The sequence below is a fragment of the Hipposideros armiger genome, unplaced genomic scaffold (assembly GCF_001890085.2).
Source record: "Hipposideros armiger isolate ML-2016 unplaced genomic scaffold, ASM189008v1 scaffold_88, whole genome shotgun sequence".
NCBI lineage: Eukaryota > Metazoa > Chordata > Mammalia > Chiroptera > Hipposideridae > Hipposideros > Hipposideros armiger.
In genome coordinates, this window is record NW_017731438.1 from 2,143,161 (window position 1) to 2,166,386 (window position 23,226).

General features: G+C 40.4%; 1 protein-coding gene across 1 annotated transcript in view; it reads left to right on the forward strand.

Annotated features, from left to right (window-relative positions):
* The window catches only part of ITIH5 (inter-alpha-trypsin inhibitor heavy chain 5), an 83,200-nt gene that overhangs the window by 34,140 nt on the left and 25,834 nt on the right, over positions 1–23,226 (forward strand). The window contains exons 6-7 of the mRNA XM_019644529.1: positions 11,188–11,357; positions 12,096–12,212. Coding sequence (XP_019500074.1) covers positions 11,188–11,357; positions 12,096–12,212 — 287 coding nt within the window. The remainder of the gene's footprint in view (positions 1–11,187; positions 11,358–12,095; positions 12,213–23,226) is intronic.

A 23,226-nucleotide genomic window follows, 5' to 3' on the forward strand; every position in this document is an offset into this window, starting at 1 on the left:
ACAACTCTTCAGTCCTCTTCCCCCAGCCCCTGGCAACCACCATTCTGCTCCCTGTCTCTCTGAGTTTGACTACTCGAGGTACTTCATATAAGTGGAATCATACAGTATTTGTCTTTTAGTGACTGGCTTATTTCACTTAGCATAATGTCCTTAAGATTCACCCATGTTGTGGCATATGAAAAGAGTTCCTTCCTTTTTATGGCTGAACAATATTCCGTTGTATGGATAGACCATGTTTCGTTTACCCATTTATCTGTTGAAGGACATTTGCGTTGCTTCCACCTCTTGGGTACTGTGACTATGCTGCAATGAATATGGTGTGTAGGTTCTTCGAGACCCTGCTTTCACTTCTATTGGAACAGAAGTGGAATTGCTGGATCATAGGGTAGTTCTATTTTTAATTTTTTGAGAAACCGCCATACTGTTTTCCATATCGCTATACCATTTTACATTTACAGCAGTGCACAAGGGTTCCAGTTTTTCCAATCTTCGCCAACAACTTGCTATATTCTGGGTTTTTGTGTTTGTTTGTTTTTATAGTAGCCATCCTAATGGGTGTCTTGAGTTGGTAATTTTGAACAATAAAAAGAGGAAATCCTCATATGGTTGAATCAATAAAATGACACCTAGGTTTTCTAAAGGATTGGGCTGTGTGTTGCCTGCAGGCACAAGGACAATATAGAGGAATTTAACAGAAATCTCTCACCCTTGCTGCTCTAACACTGCCTTTGGTGGGCCTCCATTCGGTTCAGCCTCAAGTACTTAGGGCAGCTAGTACTGAGGTCCTCATCGTACACAAAATGATATTGGGAAGGGATAATGCATGCTTTCAGGGGTTAACTGTTATTAGAGTATGTGAGGTAGTTGCTCTTGTTTTCATGCACAGTTTCTCTGGGGAAGTCAATCAAATAGGGAAAACTGGAGCATTGAGTAAGTGGTGAAGAAAGCTAATTTACTAAGAAATCTGGGCAAACACCACCTAACTGTAAAGTGATAGAGTTTAATTTGAACTCCTTTAGCTGTAAATTTACATTATGATTCTACGCTATATGTTGCTGTCATGTCTATAGGATGCTATTTTCCTAGAGGACATAAAATACTAAATGTCAATATAGTGAAGAAAACCCTCTTCCAATAAGAAACTATATATATATATATATATACAGAGGGTGCCAAATATATATATATATATATATACATATGTATATATATATATATATATATACACATTTTAAGAAAGGGAAAAACTATTAAAATTGTAATGCTCAATATATACCAATAACAAAAGATGAATACAAGTCACGTTTGACTTCTGCAACTACAAAAGGTGCTCAAAGTGGTTCCCATCAGCATCCACACAATTCTGATTATGGCGAACAACTGCTTGAGCAATGTTGACCAAAGTGTGCACTTGTATACATTTTTTTGGCATCCCCGGTATTATAGGGGACTGCTGAAGGTATTTAACCAAATTCTTTCTCATCTTCATTGTCTCAACTTTACCCTGAGACCCAGCCAATATATTTTTTTCAATTGAGCTATAAAAGACATACAATATTATGTTAGTTTCAGGTGTACAACATAATCATGTGATATTTGTATGTATTACAAAGTAATCATCACAATAAGTCTAACATCCATCACCATACATCATTACAGATTTTTTTTTTGTGATGAGAACTTTTAAGATCTGATCTCTTAGCAACTTTGAAATATGCGGTACAGTCTTATTAACTATAGTCACCGTGCCGTATATTACATCCCCATTGGTGTTTCTTTTAATATTCTGCTGATTTGTTTGAATTGTGTCTTTATTGCTACCATCAAGGTAGTTTCTCAATTATGCTCAGTATTTTTGATGGCCCTGTGTAAGAAATCTCCGCTCTGAAGCCCAGGTGAGCAGGTCCATAAACAAACGTAGATAATTCAGCCACTTTTCCAAGGGGAAATGAGCAGGCAGTGTTTGTGTGCAAATCCTTTTGTACAGTCACCAGGTGTTGGCTGCTTTTCTCCAACTGTAGGCAACCCCAGGGCCCACAGGAAACAGAGGGCAGGAAATCCCTCTGTCGATGGACCCAAAGGGGCGTGGCTTCCAGCTGCTGTCCTTGACTGTGGTCCTTTGCTCCTAAATCTCTGCACCTTTAGGTATTTTACATAGCAGTTGGCTTTCTTCCTGCCACTCTCCCCACCACTCCATGTGTTGTCTAGGAGGAGAACGTTTATTGGTGAATAACAACCATGTTCCAGGACAAAACTAAGGACATCTGTTTTGTGTTCTTCACCCTTCATACAAAATATATGAAGTGCCTGTCATTACAAAAGAGAACCAATGAGAGGGATGTTTAATCATGCTGTACGCATGGATATTAACCTTATGTTGACTCCTTGGAGAATCTGGTGAAAGCTATGGACACTCTCTCCAGAAAAAAAACACCAGATATGCTTTCAAGCAAAATTCTGTGTATAATTTCAGGGGGTTCTTGGGAAGCTACTAACTGCATTGTACTTTATAAAGATTGTTCTCTACCTAAACATTCTTGAATTCCTGTCATGAGTGTTTAGTGAAATGTGCCTTAGCAACTGAATGGAAGAAGATTTTTGCAAACAACGCTTCCGATAAGGGGCTAATACCCAACATATATAAGGAACTCATACAACTCAACAACAACAAAAAACCAAACAATCCAATTAAAAAATGGGCAGAGGGCCTGAATAGACATTTCTTCAAAGAAGACATACAGATAGCAACGGACATATGAAAAGATGCTCAACATCACTAAACATCAGAGAAATGAAAATGAAAACCACAATGAGATATCACCTCACACCAGTTTGAATCGCTATTATCAACAAGACAAATAAGTCAAGTTTTGGATAGGCTTTGGAGAAAAAGGAGCCCTCATATACTTTTGGTGGGAATGTGGTTTGGTGCACTCACTATGGAAGGCAGTGTGGAGATTCCTCAAAAAATTAAGAATAGAATTACCATATGACCCAGCAATCCCTCTCCTGGGTATCTACCCAAAAACTCTGAAAACATTTATCCATAAAGATATATGTGCTCTGATGTTCATTGCAGCTTTATTTATGGTGGCCAAGACATGGAAACAACCAAAGTGTCTTTCAATAGATGATTAGATAAAGAAGATGTGGTATCTGTACACAATGGAATACTACTCTTCCATGAGAAAAGATGAAATAATGCCATTTGTGACAACATGGATGAAACTTGAGATTATTATGCTAAGCAAAATAAGTCAGACAGAAAAAGTCGAGAACCATATTATTTCATTGATATGTGGTATATAAAACTGAAAACAACAAAGGAACAAGATACAAATGAAGAAACAAAAACTCATAGACACAGACAATAGTTTAGTGGTTACCAGAGGGTAAAGGGGGAGGGGGGTGGTAGATGAGGGTAAACGAGATCAAATATATGGTGATGGAAGGAGAACTGACTCTGGGTGGTGACAAACAATGTGAAGTATAGATGATGTATTACAGAATTGTACACTTTAAACCTAAGTAACTTTACTAACAATTGTCACCCCAATAAACTTTAATGAGAAAAAAAGAAATGTGCCTTTTATCCCCTCCAAATAATGACTGTTTGTTGTTACTAAGTTCTCAGTGGTATAGAGAATGCATTATGGCAAAATATAAAGTGTATATTATCGAACAATATTTTAAACTCATGAGTTGCCTTTCATCCTAGACAGAGAGGACAAGAAGCTACTTCTGAAGGGGAAGAGACTGGTGACTAATATGTGTTGAGCACCTACTATGGGCCAGCCAGCAAGCTCAGTTTTTTGTATATGTGATCTGACTTAATTCTGACAATGATTCTGTGACGTGGATTTACTCCAGTTTAACAGGTGTGGAACTGAGGCTCAGAGATCTTGTCAGTCATTTTGAGTCTGTCAAACTCAAGAGCCCACTTTCTTCAGTATCATGTGGTTTTTCCAATAACATGTATTTTCTTGTTTGAATATACTGGGCTTTAGACAAGAAGAGAGCATTGTTGGGATGCTGATGACCTGAGAAGATACTGAGAATAATTGGGCAACTACCCTTTGATGTAGCAATAAAGACACAATTCAAGCCAATAATCAGAGTATTAAAAGAAAGAGCCATTAGTGAATATCACGGAGGGCACACTGGAGGCAGCTGTGTGCCACTGAAGGTTATCTTGCACGAGATCACCGATGCCTGGATTAAAACGGGAAGATGACGTTAGAAAACTCAGCTTCCTCCAACTCAGACCTATCGCCACAGTTCACTCCTACCCCGAAGCAAGTGGGCATGAAGGACAGAAAACCAACAGGAAGAAAAGATGTGGGGTCTCATTAGGAAAGTAGGTCAGATTCTCACACTTGGTCTGCTCCTAACTTCTTCCCTTGCATTGTTCATTATCTTTAGGACACATCCCGTGACTGCTGAGGGCCCTGCTAGTAAAGCTCATTGTGCCTGTGAACTATTCTGTGGTGATCAGCAATAGTAGCCCTAATTCACAGTAAGGAAAAGCTGAATGGTATTATTCTGCTTTGGGATTTTGGTCAGTAAAGGTGGGACAGCCTATACTGTACCTCATTGACTAAGATATATTTTTTTTCTCCTTGAGAAGAGGATTTTGTTTCCTAGAGATACTACTCTGGAATTTTTCCCAGCCAACTTTTTTGTTTTCTTTTTTCTTTCTTTCCTCCTTTCCTTCCTTCCTTCCTTCCTCCCTCCCTCCCTCCCTCCCTCTCTTCCTTCCTTCCTTTCTTTTTTTGAGAGGGATGGAAAATTCACTGGGTACCATTGACCATGTGGTACTTACTGGGTGGAAGTCAGCCTCAGGAGCTTGGCCTCTTGGTGAGTGACCAAACTGGGAATCAACCCACAATTTGGGCATATAAAATAGGCCCATTTAGAGGAATCGCATGAATTTTCATCATGAACTAGCAAACATCAGAGGTCATTAGGAAACTAACATAATAATACACTACCCTTTCTCATGGCTTATATCAAAGAGCCTAGTCAAATGAAATATGAAGAGAAAAATTATACTTTTTAATCTCCAGTGCTTTCATTCAACCATGAATGGTGTTAATTCAGGGTAGTTGTAAAGGGCATTTCAATGAGAGATCTGAAACAAGAAAAAGTAGGTACATGCTGGCAGTCTAAAGAGTCAGATCCAATTACAGTAATATTTGAGATCTGACCATTAAGTTTGTGAACTTATCCTAGAAAAAGTGCTACATACCTCATTGCTGAATATCACTACAGTCACCTTTGAACTACTCCCCTTGGGAAGCTATGCACCAAAGCCAGCACCTAGTCCACCCTTCAAAGCAATTTTGAACTCTTTTTTTGGAATGGTCATCAGAGCTGTTGTCATATTACCCTTGATGTCCTGAATATCATACAAATATCTTCTTTTCAATATGTCCTTTATCTTTGGGTAAAGAAGAAAGTCATTGGGGGCCAGATCAGGAGAGTAGGGAGGGTGTTCCAAAACAGTTATTTGTTTACTGGCTAAAAACTCCCTCACATGCAATGCTGTGTGAGCTGGTGCATTGTCATGATGCAAGAGCCATGAATTGTTGGCAAAAAGTTCAGGTCGTCTAACTTTTTCACGCAGCCTTTTCAACACTTCCGAATAGTGAACTTGGTTAAGTGTTTGTCCAGTTGGTACAAATTCATAGTGAAGAATCCCTCTGATAGCAAAAAAGGTTAGCAACATTGTTGCAAAAAGTTAGCAAACTTAATTGTCAGACCTTGTAGAATGTTAAACTTAGAGGACATGGAGTGCCACCCAATTACATACATCAAAGGTATGTGACCATTGTCTCTGTGCAGGAACCAGAATCACCTGGAAGACTTGCTAAAAATAGAGCTTTCTGGGTCCTACCTCCAGAGTTTCTGATTCAGTTTCTGGGTGGCCTGAGAATTTGTTTCTAGCAAGTCCCCAGGTGCTGCCGAGGCTGCTGGTCCAGGCCCCTGTCGTGAGAACTGTGCTACACCATTCCTGCGGGTGACTGAGTCACCCAGGGCTGGCTCCAACACTTCTAATGAGCTGAGCTGTGAAAGCGGCCTCTGCCAGCAGGACCTGTGTCTTAGAGCTTACTGATGCTGCACGCAAAGTGCTTTCTGGGAACTCTCTCCCTAGTCTGAGTTCTGCCAGCTGGAATGACTCTGAATACACCTAATGTATTCTGCTATCCAACTCCCAATGGTTTAGTTTTTTTAAAAATTGGTGTATACATGTAAAGTGTATGCGTACAAGTTCTGACAATTAAGTTTGCGAACTTGTTGCAACGACGTTGCCTACCTTTTTTGATATCAGAGGGATTATTCATTACAAATTTGTACCAACTGGACAAACAGTTAACCAAGCTTACTATTTGGAAGTGCTGAAAAGGCTGTGTGAAAAAGTTAGACGAAAACGACCTGAATGTTTTGCCAACAATTCATGGTTCTTGCATTACGACAATGCACCAGCTCACACAGCACTGTCTGTGAGGGAGTTTTTAGCCAGAAAACAAATAACTGTTTTGGAACACTCTCCCCACTCACCTGATCTGGCCCCCAATGACTTCTTTCTTAACCAGAAGATAAAGGGCCTATTGAAAGGAAGATATTTTGATGATATTCAAAATGAGAGCTCTTATGGCCATTCCAGAAAAAGAGTTCAAAATTGCTTTGAAGGGTGGACTAGACACTGGCATGGGTGCATAGCTTACTAAGGGAGGTAGTTCAAAGGTGACCGTAGTGATATTCAGCAATGAGGTATGTAACACTTTTTCAAGGATGACTTCATGAACTTAATTGTCCGACCTTGTATTATGTGTACAGGTTGATGGATTTTTATATATGTACACACCTGTTTAGCTACTCCCAGGTTAAGACATAGAGTATTTCCACCACCCCAAAAGGTTGACTTATATTCTTTCTCGGTCACTCCTCACCCTCAAAGGTAACTACTATTCTTCTCCAATTGCCATGGATAAGTTGTGCGTTCTTGAGCTTTATGTAAATGGAGGCATAGAGAATATTCTTTTGTGTCTTATGCTTTACTCAAAATGACTATGAGATTCAACCATGTAGTAAATAGCAGTTCTTTCCTTAACGTTGCCTGTAGTATTCTGAGTTTGACATGTTGTCTTACATTTAATTCCCTGACCTTTCTTCTATTTTGTATATATTTAAGGTTCCTAATTATGTTAGCTAGTATGACTGCTTCCCATGAATCATGACACTAAGTACATTACATCAGTTAATCTTTCCAATAGTGTGAGTTTGGTAGACCATTAATCCATTTTACAGATGAGATAACCAAGGCTCAGTAACTTGCACAAAGTCCCATAGATAATAAGAGGTAGAGCCAGTATTGAATGCAGGGCCTTCTCATTTATTCAGGAGCCTGAGTGCTTAGCTAGTGTATTATCATGCCTCTCATTCTTGGTTCTTTGACAATAATCACCACTGAGAGGTGGACTCCAGAAAACATGCAAGCTTCCTTCTAGTTCAAGGACTTTTCCATTTTTCAGCCTCTTTTCCTCCCCTTCCATCGCCCCATCTACTGGTTCTAAGACACAATCAAGCAGACTGGTGAAGTGGGGGCTGGCACTTGCCAATGTGTCATGGAGATTTCCCCAGCCCCGTCTTCAGATGAGCACATCTGTTGGAAGCATAGATTCTCCATTCAGCTGTCTTTCTATAGGAATGAATGCTCCTATTTGCTACCTCTCTGATCACTCCCCAAATTCCTGTGCTTGATAAGTATTATACAAATAATAGAAGACTCAGCTCTGCTCTGTGGTTCCTGTTAAGGTTACACCTAAATTGTCTCTGAAAAAGAATTATCTGTTCTGTTGAAGGAAATGTTTGAACTTCCTTTGTCTTTAATGACTAATAAATCCTCAGCAGAAGGAAAGTTATTCTTTTTTGTTTTTAAAGATTTTATTGGGGAATTGGGAGAGGGGAACAGCGCTGGGAAATCCGGGGAAGGGGAACATACAAGTTGCTGTCCTTTTGTTCTTCAGTCTAGTTGTGGAGGATGTTGCTTCACTGGCCCATGTAGGTATTATCATTGCGCTCTTCCTGGGCAAGGCAGATCGCTTGCTGGCCTCTGGACGGCCACTCACGGCGGCTGCTGGCTGCTCACGCTGGCTGCCAGCCACACACACGGTAGCTTATGGCAGCCCACTGCAGCAGGGGCAGCAGCCTACGCTGTCCCAGCGAGTCATGGCAGCCCAGCTCCAGGTTGAGCTGTTGTTCACCATCTTAGCTGTAGAGGGCACAGTGTCACTGGCCCCCATGTGGGATCTGAACCGGGGCCCTGCTGCTTAGAGCTGGTGTCCCAAGCCAGCTCTTAACCAACGCGCCACTCGGCTGGCCCGAAAGTTATTCTTAAATACAAATTACCACAGGCAAATTATGCTTCATTTCCTTTTTCATTTTGCTACTTATGGTTGGAAAATTGCTGGTCAGCTTACTCCATGGTATTAACTTGAATAGATTTAAAAAGATATTAAGGTGCTTTGCAGCAGTTTTAAACCTTGCTTTTGTTTGGTATCTGAATAAAAAGTCTCTGCATACACTGATGTTTATGAATTTTTCCATTTTTTTGCCTATTTTCTTTTTAAAGATTTTATTGGGGAATTGGGGGAGGGGAACAATGTTGGGGAATTGGGGAAGGGCAACAGTCAAGTTGTTGTCCTTCAATCTCAGTTGTGGAGGGCGCAGCAAGCTCAGCTCCAAGTCCAGTGGCGCCGCTCAGCTCAAGGTGCTGTGTTCAATTAGTTGCGGGTGGGCATAGCCACCATCCCATGCAGGAGTGGAACCAGCAGCCTCGTTGTTAAGAGCGCATGCCCTATCCATTGAGCCTTCCGGGCGGCAGCTCAGCTCAAGGTGCTGAGTTCAATCTTTAGTTGCGAGCAGATGTAGTCCACCATCTTGAACAGGCAACCTTGTTGTTAGGAGCACGTGCTCTCACCAGCTGAGCCATCCTGCCACCTTTTGGCAGCTCAGCTGGGCGCAGCTCACTGGCCCATGTGGGAATTGAACCAGCGACCCTGTTGCTCAGAGCTCGCACTCTTGAGCAAGTTCTTAACCAACTGAGCCATTCGGCTGGCCTAGTTTGCCTATCCTTTATGATGTATGCAGATCTAAAAAATTTAGGGTTCTGTTTCTAAGTATATAGACATGGTGGTGTTTGGATTTGTAAAGGTGGGTTGCCTGTGAAATAATTTTGTGTGTTCTAACAGGAAATGAATTTTAGGCATGAAAAATGGGATGTTCTTTTCTTTAATCTGTCATCTCACTATTTTTTTTCTTAAATCACATAAAATTCATTTATCTGTTTATCTTTCTGGGATTCTAATTTATATCCTAAGATTTGTGCTGGGGAAAGCTTTGGGAAAGGTTTTTTTTGTTTTGTTTTGTTTCAAAGAGCCATAAACTGTCTGGACGACCAGTATGGTAGGGCAACCAAATGATCGTTCAGGGAAAGGTGTTCTTTATGGAAGCATTCCATATGGAAGGAATGAGAGAATCACAAACCACTCTTCTGCAACTCTAATGAAATAGTGGATCTAGGCAAACATTATCAGCGATTGCTAAAACTATTAAGTGAAAGATCAATGAGGAACTTTATCATGGCTGATCAGGAGGACAGTACTGGAACCCACCATCAATCTTACCACCACTGAAAGTAGACAACTTGATAGTGTACCTTCTGATGTGATGAAGTCGTCAGTACTTAGCATCGCCTATAAAGTGTTCTTGCAGTTAGCACTGGACCTGAGTCTCACCCACCCTCCAGCTCTACCTGCCAGAACAGAAGGAAATACAGGAGACTGAGCTGCGGTTCTCAGCCTTCACTGCACATTAGACTCACACGGGGAATTTAAAAGTCATGATGCCCAGGGGCTGGCCGAATGGCGCGTTGGTTAAGAGCTGGCTTGGGACGCCAGAGGGCCCCGGTTCAGATCCCACATATGAGGACCAGTGACACTGCCCTCTACAGCTAAGATGCTGAACAAGAGCTCAACCTGGAGCTGGGCTGCTGTGAGTCGCCGGCAATGGTGTAGGCTGCAGCCCCTGCTGCAGTGGGCTGCCATGGGCTACCATGTGTAGCCAGCAGCCAGCGTGAGCGACCAGCAGCCACTGTGAGGGGCTGTCCAGAAGCCGGCGACTGATGTGCCTCGCCCGGGAAGAGCGCAATGATGGTGCCAACTTGGGCCAGTGAAGCAATGTCCACCACAACTAGACTGAAGAACCAAAGGACAGAAACTTGTCTGTTCCCCTTCCCCCAATTCCCCAGTGCTGTTTCCATCCCCCAATTCCCCAATAAAAATCTTTAAAAAAAAAAAAAGAAGTCATGATGCCCAGGCTATGTCCTCGACCAATTAAATGAGCTCTTGGCCTGGGCATCAGTATTTTTTTCTAGCTCCTTCAGATGTTACAGTACAAGCCAAGGGTGGAAACCAAGGGAGCAGAAGAAAAAGTTAAAAGACAAGACAAGAAAACAATCATGAAATACAGGATGTGAGAAAGTCCATAGGACAAATGATCATTGTTTTCTAACACATATATGTAGCCGTAGAAAAAAGGCTGGAAGGGGGACACACTGGTAGATTAAATGCAACTTAAGAAACATAGGCCAAATGTGATGTGGGGACTTTATTTTGACCCTAATTCCAAGAAACCAACCATTCCAAGACATCTTCTGAAGAATCAGGAAAATCTAAATACAGACTGAGTATTCTACCAAGCATTAATGTTGTTACTTGTGATAATGGTTTTGCTAAAAAAAAAAATCTTAGAGACTCATACTGAAGTATTTATGGATGAAATACAATGTCTGGTATTTGTTTTAAAGTTCCCTGGCAAAAATAGTGAGGGAATACATAAAAACAGACACAAAAGATTGATAAAATGTTGATAATTATTAAAGTGGGATGATGGGTATATGAGGGTTCATTTCACTATTCTCTCTACTTTAGTGTTTTAAAAATTCTCATAAGAAAAGATTTAACAGGAGGCATAAAGGTGAAATATGTGATAACATATCTCTTGTATTGGGATACATTATCAGTAGAAAGTCTAGGAAGTTCATATGGAAGACAAACCTTTATATATTGAAGCATACAAAATGTATCTGTTCAGTTATTAATCATATTTATATCTTGTTTGCAGGTGGTGCTAGGTCGCCTCCTTCTACTGTTATCAACCAAAATGAAACGTTCGCCAAAGTCTTTTTTAAGCCTAGTGTGATACAACAAGCCAGGATTGCCCAGAATGGCATTCTGGGAGACTTCATCATTCAATATGATGTCAATAGGGAACAGAGCGTTGGGGACATCCAGGTAAGGGGTTCGTTGTTGGTCTTTCTTGTTCATTGCCTGATACTTCTAGTTAGACTCAGAACTGGGGTTTCCAGTACTTATCTAAGGGAGACAGAACTTTGTGATTCTTAGGAAATTTGTTTTAACCCAAAATGTGTCTCCAGGGAGACTAGTGAGGTTCCCTGGCTGGAGGCTGAGGGTATCTATTTCTTGCTTCAATAATCTGGAAAGCAAATGAAATCTACAATTTTCCCTGTGGTATTTTAGATGAAGTTAGAATTTTAGCTGTTCTTCAATTTTAATTAAAGGAGACTGGTCCCTGGCTCAATTCCCTTTAGGTTTTATTGCTCCAGAGACAGGGTGGGAATATTAAAATGTATTAATGTGCATCCAGAATATAGATAACCTTGATGTCTCAACTTGTAAGATGTTGGGTAAAAACTGGATAATGAAGGAAGCAGGATTTCCAAGTGACAAGGGGGCAGAAAAGGATGGATAGTTTAAAGTGAATTAGTCAACGTAGTCGATAATTTTTTAAGGGATGATTTTATCCTTATACAGATTAAATTAGCGATTTGTTCTCTTGGAAGGATCGAGACCATAGATACTTCTGTCCTGGGTATGGAATCTGCCCCTAGATCCCGTTTTATGCTGTCTTTGACTTTTTGAAGCTCCCTCCACAGACTGTCCATTTTAATTAGTTTTTCTGCCTATTCTGAGTGCTACCATTTTTACTTTCTTTCCTCCCCCAACCCCCAGGTTCTAAATGACTATTTTGTGCACTACTTTGCTCCCAAAGACCTTCCTCCGTTACCCAAGAATGTGGTATTTGTGCTTGACACCAGTGCCTCCATGGTAGGAACCAAACTCCGGCAGGTAAGTGAGTGCCAGACACCCATTTTTTTTTCCTCTCACTTTTGCCTGGGACAATGATGTTCTCTGTGGGTAAAATTCAATTGATGCCAAATGTCTGCATTACCATTCAGCTATTCTGCCTACAGAGGACGTTCCTGAACTGATTCAGTTAAGCCATTGACTATCATTTCATCATAGTGCTTTCAAGAGAGCAGAGGGACATGTTATAGAAACACCTTGAAATAAAGGGGGCCTAAAGAGTGGATATGTGAGACAGGACTGCATTGAGGGTCACTCAGTAACACTATCGTGGATGGAATAATGGAATAATTCTGTTCAGTAATGATGTCCTTTGAGAACAATGGCAGACAGTCATTGGCACTCTCCCCTCCCCTCCCCCCGGCTTATCCTTAGAACAGAGGATTTGTATCTCAATAATTATTAATCATATTGTGATATTCTCAAAATATATAGGATGAATCTTAAAATTCTAGGGATGGGAGGGACATTAAGGGACTATGCAGTGTATACTGAAAATTAAGTTATCCTATCCTGAAAACATTTCTATCTACACTTTTTTTAAACAAACCAATGGAAAAAGCTATTCTTATCTTACTCTGATATCCTGAATATCAGAAAATTGCATTTATTGGGTTGTCGGACAAGTCATGACGTATTTTATCTATGTTTTTCAAGGTTATTTATTTATATAAAGAACAAAGATCAATCAATGATATATAGCCCATTTTGTTCGATAACCTTTTCCCATCTTTCAGTGCGATTCATAATTCCTTGTTCATTAGAAGCACCTGTCTTTATTTGCAAAAAACTGAAAAAGGTGCTGATTTACAGCCTCATCTGAATTGAACGTTATACCATGCCAGGAGTTTTGAAGAGAACGAAACAAGTGGAAGTCTGATGGTGCAAGGGCAGGCGAGTATGGTGGGTGTGGCAACACATCGCATCCAAGCTCCAATAATTTTTGACGGGTGATCAAACTTGTGTGTGGTCTCGCACTGTCGTGATGGGACACAACTCCTTTACAATTAACAAGCTTTGGACATTTCTGGATGATGGATTCATTCAAACTGTCCAATTGCCGACAGTACACATTTGAATTGATTGTTTGGTTCCTTGGTAGGAGCTTGAGAAACATGACACCTTTAAAATCCTACCACACTGAGAGCATAACCTTCCTCTGATGCATGTCTTCTTTTGTTGTTATTTGAGGCAAATCATCACGTCGGGGCGGGGGGGACCAAGACCGTTTGTGCACCACATTGTTGTAAACAATCCACTTCTCATCACCAGTTATCAGTCGCTTCAAAAAAGGATTGTTTCCTCATCTTTAATGAGCGTATTGCAGATGTTTATACATGCTGTCAAATGAACTTCTTTGAATTCATGCGGAACCCAAATATTGAGCTTGCTTACGTGTCCCAGCTTCTTCAGGTGGTCTTGAATGCTTGAATGATGGATGTTCAATGTTTCTGCAATCTCTCGTGTTGTGTAATGTGGGTTTGACTCAATCAATGCCTTGATTTTGTCGTAGTCAACCTCAGTGGGCCTCCCTGACCGAGGAGCATTGTTGAGATCAAAATCACCAGCACGGAATTTCGTGAACCATCGTTGCCACTGACGTTCTTGTAAAGCACTGTCACCGTAAACTTTATGCAACTTTTCAGAAGCTTGACACACGTTCTTCCCTTTATGGAAGTAAAACAGTAAAATATGGCAAAAATGCACAGTTTGGTCTTCCACCTTCAACTTGTTGTAAAATCTCCAAAACTCAACCAAATCACTCAATTTTTTTTAGAATGAAGCTAGAACTGTCAGCTGTCAAATGACATGGCAATAACATAGATGCAAATGACTCTAGTACTTCAAAAAATTAACTAGTGCCATCTGTCACAAACATGCATCGTGACTTTTCTGACAACCCAATATAATGTATTTTCAACTCATGTAATAGAAAACAGAAAGAGCTACTTACTGGCTGCCAGACCAACTGATATCTCTACATCCATTAAAAACTTAGATCTCTTAGCTTTTCTTTCTTAACTCATTATCTGTTTTTATTAATTAGTAATAAATATGTGGTTTAATGAGGAAAATGTATCTCAAACTTTGTAAGGACCCTCTATTTCACCTGTTTCCACCCACCCCTAGGGCCCACTCCACAGACATTTGAACCATTGATCCTAGCTGATAAACTGTTGAACCTATTTTCTCTGTTATTACTTGTGAATGGTCTTTTTGGGCCTTTAGATTTAAAAATCATGCAGTATAATATATTGATCTTTTCTTCATGGCATTTGATTTTTCTTCACTCCAAAACAGTTAAAAATATTTTCCAAAATGTGATATAAAGATTAGGTTTAACTGTTTTCTTTCAGAGGATAGCCAAATATGATTTCTCATTAATACAGGGGGAAGACGACCTCACCCGGTAAGTCAGCTTCCTATAGGTCTTCAATATCGCTTTCTTGTACAGAAGTCAGCCCTCTGACGCCTCCACTTTTACTGCTTTTCTCTCCTTTGATAGCTCTGATCTTCCATCTGGTGTTATTTTTTTTTGTTTGCCTAAGGAACAGTTGTTGGTATCTTTTTAAATGTGGGTCAGCTGGTAAAGAAATTTCTCAGTGCTTGTCTGTCTGAAAATGATTGATTTCATTCTCATTCTTTAAGGATACATTTACTGGTATGGAGTTCTAGGTTGGCAGTATTTTCTTTCAGTCCACTGAAGATGGATTCTGTTGTCTCCTGGCTTCCTTTGTTGCTGGTGAAAAGTCAGTTATATTTTTAACTTGTTCCTCTAAAGGCAACTTTTATTGTCAACTGCTTTTAAGATTTTCCTTTGTCTTTAGCTCTCCGTAGATTTAATACAATGGTTCTTGGTGTCAATTTCTTCTTATTTTTTTCTGCCTGAAGTTCCTGGGACTTCATGAATTTGTGGACTCATGAGAAAATCCTCAGCCATTGTCTCTGATATTGCTTTGGCTAATTTTTCCTTCTGGGATTCCAATGCGAGATTTTCTCTCCATATTTTCTGTGTTCCCAATGCTCTCTTCTATTTTGCCTTTCCATATTTCACTCCAAAACTATCTTCCGATTCACAGATTCTCTCTTCAGGTATGTCTCATATGCTGTTAAACTCACCCATCAGGTTATTTCAGTTGTTACATTGTTTTAGTCTTAGAATTTCCATTTGGTTCTTTTGCAAATCTGCTCTGTTACTTTTTAGAATGTTCAGTTATTTTACAAACTTTTTAATCATTGTTTTTTCCTCAAGCACAGTAAACAGCTATTTTAAAGTCTGTATGTCATTATTCCAAATTCTGGAGATGCTTAGGAGCTGTGTTTGTTTCTCATCTTCTCTCCTTGTGTGACTGGTTGTATCTTTGATTGCTTGATAGACATTATATTAAAAAATGTGTTTGTAGAAATAGTGGAGGCCTAATATGATGATTTTGCCTATTGAGAAAGTTTTGATTTGTTTCTGTTAGGTAGGTGCCTGGGGACATTACAGTCTGGGATCACTTTAGACCATTTTTAGGGCTTGAGATTTTTCTGGGCAGCAAAATGACTCAATCCTGGATAGCAATTCTTTCAAAATGGGTTTATTTTTGTTTTTCATCAAAAGTAGTGGGTTTACCAGAGCACCTATCCTTGTTGGGCCCTGGACTTCAACTTTTGGCCTCTACACTACTAAATGTTCAGCCTCTCAATACCTCTTTCACCTTGACAGATTTCCCTTAGACAAAAGTGATCCCCAATACTGAGCCGACCTCTTTACATTTTCATCTTCTCCCAGATGTTTTTTCCCACTATTTTGTTAACTCTCTGATACTTTCAAGAATTTAAAAAAATAAACATTTTGTTTACCTTTAAAATTTGTTCTCATTGGAAAGGTTGGATACAGGTTAACTGTAGGTTTTCTTTATGGGCACCATTTCCCCAAGTTGTATTCACACATAATGAATGAAGCATTATTTTGTAGTGGTTGGTTGGTTATTGATGTTTGAGAGGTCACACAGCCTTTCTATATTTATGAAGTACCCTGTAAAGTTCTTTGCTTTATGTACTCCAAGTTTTGTTTTTATTTAAAGATTTTTATTGGGGAATTGGAGGGATGGGAACAGTGCTGGGGAATTGGGGAAGGGGAACAGACAAGTTGCTGTCATTTTGGTCTTCAGTCTAGTTGTGGAGGACATTGGTTCACTGGCCCAAGTTGGCACCATCATTGCACTCTTCCCGGGCGAGGCACATCAGTTGCTGGCCTCTGGACGGCTGCTCACTGCGGCTGCTGGCCGCTTATGCTGGCTGCTGGCGGCTCACGCTGGCTGCTGGCTACATGCGGTAGCCCATGGCAACCCACTGCCACAGGGGTTGCAGCCTACACCGTCGCCAGCGACTCACAGCAGCCCAGCTCCAGGTTGAGCTGTTGTTCAGCATCTTAGCTGTGGAGGGCAGTGTCACTGCCCTCATATATGGGATCCGAACCGGGGCCCTCTGGCTTCCCAAGCCAGTTCCTAACCATTGCGCTACTCGGCCGGCCCTGTACTCCAAGTTTTTAAGTGCCATCATTGGCCAAGTTGTTTTTGTGACTTTATTGGCTGGATAATAAATGTTGACAGAAGGATGATCATGGCTTCTTTTGAGACCACTGTTGGACACAGGGTACAGTGTTAATTAGGTCTTGCATCTGACCCAGTATGATAATTCCCATTTGGATTTTGAATAAATTAACAGCTACTGAGTGGTTGCCATACACTAGTTTTCTCCATGTATCTTGTTAAACTCCTATACATCTATGAAATGTCAGCTTTTCGTTTTTTCTTTAAAACAATGAGCTTCCGGTGGGCAGGGTTTGGGTTTCCTCTGACAACACATAACTTGATGAAAATATTGATGATTAAGGTTACTGCAACCAATCTGAATTTGTGTTACCACCAAATATTTTGTGTTTTGATATTTTTACTTAACATCATTTTATAAATAATATTATTAAAAACCTGATTTATTGGCCATAGTGCAACACTATTCAACAGAAATTTCTGTAACAATGGGAATGTTTTTTATCTTTGCTATTTCATATGGTAGCCACTAGTCACATGCGGCTGTTAGCACTTCAAATGTGATTAGCAACTGAGGAACTGAATTTTTTATTTAACTTTAATACATTTAAATTTAAAAAGCCACGTGTGGCTAGTGCTTGCCATGGTAGACAGTTGAAGAACATTTACTCACTCTACCACCAATGACAGATTAATTATTTCAATTTTTTTGCTATCTTGGCAGCACTGGGATGAATATCTTCATGTAAAAGTTCTCAAAGACATGCCTGATCATTTTTTTAAGTTACATTCTTAGAAGTGGAATTACTGGGGCAAAGAAGACCAATTCATTTGTGTTTTTTACGGATATTTCAGAAACGTTTTCTAACAAGGCCATACCAATTTATAACATAGAAAACTGTTACCAGAGTAGGAATTCCAAATGGATTAAGCAGTTAAAAGGAATCAATGAACCACACCCCAAAATATGTAAGAAAATATAGAAAAAAAGTATATAACTAGTTTTGAAGTAGGGAAGGACTTTGTAAGCCTAAAAGCAATGAAAGTAATTAAAAATGAAAAAAACAATCAGTAACTTTAGCTACATAAAAATTATACTTTTGTTTTAAGTAAAGACATAATAAAAGTGAACAAAAGATGGAAAAAATTATGCAGCAAAACGTTTTTCTTTAATATATAAAGAGCTATTCCAGATCAATCAAAATTAATCCTGTATAAGAAAATGGGCAAAGACTATGAAACAATTTACAAGAAAAGTGAGAAGGTTCAATAAGATTATAAAAAAGTGTCCAATGTACGAGTAAAGAAATACAAAATTTAACAATACTATTTTTATCTTCATATTGTCAAACTTAAATAATGTAAATTACTTATAATGACAATTTCTATAGTATGCATTTGTAGAACTAAAAAAGGTTATATATAATATTTCAATTATTTCCCAATAAACATTAAGAAACATAAAAACAGTGAAGTGCATGGTCAGTTCCACTTCACCTTCACACAGAGGCTATTGGTCACCCAAAACCACAGCAGCTTGCAGCACTCATGTCTTCAGGTGCCTCAGTCACCTCAGAGTTTAACCTCAAACTCAGTTCATTCCAGTGCACAGGGCCTCCATCCACTTTTGATGGGAGAACTATCAAGAATCTTCTTACTCAATAACCCCCAGAAAGATAAATCCTTCCCCAAATTGTGTAGAGAAAACCAATGAACCAAATCAGGGTCTTGTAGACTTACCTTCAATGATAAAATAATTTGGGCACTTCTTAAAAATATGGCATGGAACATTTACAATATGCCAGATATTATGCTATGGGTATCACATGAACTGTTGAATAAAAGGATATGTAATCTTTCTAACAATTTGGTTGTCATCTCCATTTTACTGATGGAGAAACTGAGGCTTTGCAAAGGTAGATAGCTCAGCTAGTAAATGGCAGGGGCAAGCTTCAAAGCCAGGCCTGACTCTGAAGCCCATGAATCAAACCATGATGCTACGTGTATGGTGTCTCAGCGCAAGTGTCATGAGGCAGCATTCTGCAATGACAGATGTACAAATGGGTCAGGGCCAGTGCAGCCTGACATTTCAAGACCCTCCATGGGTCAGGGTCAGTGCAGTGTGACATTTCAAGGCTGCATTTCAGAAGGAAGGATTCCCTTGCATTGTGCAAGGGCAATGTCATGATAGTTGTCACTCCATTTGTAATTCTCCCCTCTTTCTTCATTCCTGGATATTAACATTCCATTCCTGGCCAGGCACTGAAAGTTTGGCATGCACCCTGCTGGCTTCTAAACTACAGCATGGCCTCTTTCCAGGAGAACCACCCAAGAGTAGACAAATATGTCAGAAGCCTCTAGGTAATTTTTACTGTCCATCGCTTTGAAAACCACAGACTATTGTAGAAGCTCTCAGCTTCTCTAAGGACACAGCTCTGAGTGAAAAGCTTAGTTGGCTCTTCGCAGCATCTCATACACAATATCATGTCTACTGGCGAGGAGGAAAATTACCCTGAAGCACAGGGCATTCATGACATGTCAGCGGGTTTGGCAACAGCAGACATTTGTTCTATGAAATTCTATGAAGGATCATTCACTGTTATACTGGATAGTCTTGGCTTCCCTCATCTCTGATGGGCCTGAAATACTCCACTGTCCTCACCACAACATAGGCCACATCGCTGGTGTGTAATAATTCCTTGAACAACTTAGAAAGAATTGAAAAAATTATTTAACCTTAAAACATATACACGGTGAAGGGTATATCAGTACCTGCTAGTGCCTGAAGCTGTGTGCATCTGATATTTTCTGGTTCTTGGTTTAATCCCAGTGGGAATGTGAGCCTGGAAGCCAGGACTTAACCAGCTTGGGGACATCTACGGACCCTTCTCTCCCCACCCCCAGGTGGCTAGCACATGGCTTGACTGTTTTCTCTCCCACGTGCTTTTGCTGATGAATGTGTTGAGTGATGGCTCTGGTGCTAGGTCAGGCAAGATTTCTACCTCCCAATTGGAGTTTGTAAAACTTCTCAGTGAGAGGGGGAACCGAGAAGAGTCACAAAAATATGTGATCAGGGCAGACCTTTTTCTTGTTAGTTGCATGCTTAAAGCATTGGCACCAGCAAACACACATGCCCTTGGGAACATTAAGGAAAATATATGTCTAGTATTTAATAGACATGTTTCTTTGATCAAGGTCTGCATGTTTTTCTCTTTCTGTTCCCTAATCTATATAATTAGGTTTTCTACTTTCACCTTCATGTTAGGGAGTTTGGCTAAGGGATCCTCTTTGTCAACCAAGCAGTGACTAACGAATGTATCATTTACCAGATGTCTTTCATGCTGTAACTTTCACAATTCATTTTCATAATCGATGCTATTCTCTGCCAACCCTAGACTCCCATTAGCTTTCGGAAGGTTGTTTTCCTTTCTTCATTAATTTAGTGCATAGTTTTAGAGGGCAAAGAACAAGCATAATGTTTCTTATCTGTAACTGCTAAATTTTGAGGGGAATCATGAACTGATGGGCAGGAGAACGGGCACCTGAATGTTGCTTGCGTTTCCTCCACTGGCTTATTTCATGCTTCAGCACACCAGCTGCTTCTTCGCTGTCCAAAACTGGGCTTCAAGAGCAATTTGGACATTTTATGTGTCACCTTATAGGCCAATAGTATGTTAGCTCCACAGATTTGGGGGCCATCTTATTTTCGATCATGATGGTACATATTCCCAGCTCCTAGCACTGTACAGGGCACATAGTAGGTTGCGACTTTTGCTGAAAAACATACCAGCACATACGCATTAAATATAGTGTGCGTTTTTAAGATAAAGTAGCTACCATTGAGCAACTAGTACATATGAAGCACTCTAAGAGTTTGACATACATTTTTCATTTAATCTTTTAGCAGTCCTGTGAAGAAGACATTGTTATCCCCATTTTGTAAGTGATAAGGTGAGGGGCAGGAAGGTGATGTAACTATGCTGAAATACACGGAGTTATAAGTAGAAAAATTCGGAGTCAAGCCCAGCCTACTTCCCTCTAAAGCTCTTTACCGTAACATTCTTCACTGCTAGACCGTAAGATAATTTGAGACCACCTCTCAAGCTTTCAGGCTCTACGTGTTCTTATCGCCAGGTGACGTGATGTGGCGTGCTGCCCATCTCGGATGAGTGCTGGCCACTGCCCCGAAAGGCCTCAGCCAGCAGCTTGCTGTTGTGGAAAGCAATGGAGCCGCTCTGCTCTGATGCATAGAATTAACTATTGATGTTTTGTTATTGAACTTTAAGCACACCTTGGGCGTGTATGGCATGCAGACTTGTTTCCCCTTTGCCATTTAAATTGGCTAGGCTGAATGTAAGTGTGGCGATGGCACAGGTGTAGAGTGACGGCAGGTGGGTGGGTGACTGTGCGGTCCAGTGATCTCTAATGGCACATTCATTCTAGCTTTCCTCTTTGAGAACATGTGATCTGTCATGGGTTGGTGGTCTAGAGTGATGACAATTTGGTGTGCGGCAGAGACCATTTCAGTTGATAGTAATTTTTTTTTTTTTTAGCTGAGCCATCCTGCTACCTGTTGGCAGCTCAGCTCAGGCCGGGAATGGAACCAGTGACCTTGTTGCTCAGAGCTCGCACTCTTGAGTGAGCTCTTGACCAATTGAGCCACTTGGCCAGCCCTTCAGTTGATAGTATTTATTTGCATCTACTTAGCTGCCCTTGTCCAAACACCAGCAGATGTATTTTAGAAATGCATTGCAAAACAGACATCTGGGACATGGGTGCTGAACAGAAGGCAGTAGGAAAAACTGCTGTGTTTTGACTCTGACTCAGAATATGAGGAAATAAATGATGGACAGAGGACACATTTTTTTACCCTGAGGCCACCAATGAAAACTTGGATATTTTCTTTTTAAAAAGTGCTGTTAGATGATTATAATGTAGATAATTTAAAATAAATTAGAGGTATCCATTGAAATTTTTTTTGTTGTTGAGGCAGCTAAGATTTACCCAAATGAGGTCATGTTTAAACGTTTTTGAGGATCTCTGAATGAAGGCATTATGTGGCTCTCATAGAAAGAAGAAATGAACAATATAGAGCTTTGAGTACTCCTGCATTATCTGTTCAGTCTGCAGGCCTTGTTGCCAGCTTCTGAGAACATCAAAAAGCCTAGCTTCCCCTTTCAAATCACTTCCTAATTTGCACTCAAGGGTGGAATGGAGATTGGCTGACTTTCTCTGTAAAGGGCCAGATGGGACCCAAAAGGAAACTGGCTACAAGTAACAATGCGATAAACACTGTAAATGAAAGAGGATTAAGTGAGGTAACAAATATGGAAGTGCTTATCGGAGCGTCAGAAAGCTGTGTTATTCCTGGGTTGGCATCTCCTTGGCTGGCTGATCTAATCTCCAGCCTCCCCCTTCTCTTGTTCAGGACACCCGACTCTCCCTCAGGATCCCATCTTGACTTTGACTCCAGACCTCAGATTCTCAAAGAATGCAATACATATTGATTATGTGCTCTGGGAGAGGCACTAGGCATAAGGGATGCAAAGATAAGTAAGAGAGCCTTTTCTCTCAAAAGGTCCAGAGAAGGAAAGCCATGTGAAAATCATATGCAAAGTGCTACTATAATAATCGAGATATAGGTAAGCTACAATCACAGCATAATCAAGGTGCCGATCAGTTGTTTTTAGGGATGGAACAGGAGATGTTGAATGCTTCTCAGAGGAGGAGATAGTTGAGTCAGTCTTAAAGGTCTTTTAGGAGTTAGTCAAGTAGGTGGGATGAGAAAGGGGGAGAGAGATGGATAGCATGTACAGAAACGTGGAGGTGGGAGAAAAGCACATACAAGAAAAGCATCATGCTGAAGTCATTTTAGTTAAGGACCTTAGAATTTTGCTGGGGAAAGAAACAGAACAATCCCATGTTAATAAAATCCATCATGTCCCGTAGGCAGTGGGAAGGATTTGAGGGACGGGAAAACGCTTGAGGTGGGTCAACGAATGGTGAATGGTGGAGATGACAGAGGAACTAGCCCTTGAAGAAGGGCTGCAAGTTTCTCAGCAGGAAAAGAGGGAGTGAGTTCTTGGTTGGGGGAAAACATGAAGAAAGACATGAAACAAGTGAACATGTTATAGCTGGAAGGTTCTGGTAATATTTTGGATTAAATAACTTGAAAACCATCCTGATATGAACATTTAGAGGCAGGTAAATTGTAACAAGTCTTTTAAGTGTATGGCTGAGCCAGTAAGCAAAAAATAAAGCAACCCTTCCCCTACCCCCCAAAAAAGCACAGATTCTAAGAATGAGAAGGGAATAGAGAAGCAAATGGTGAGTACCTGCGGTACGTGACAGTTTCCCCAGGAGAGGTGCCAGGCTCCGTGTCCCAGGGCCTGAGGTTTTGATGCCCATGTGTAATGGGGATGAAAGCTTGGGCCCCCAGCGTGGGGAGTTGAGTCTGA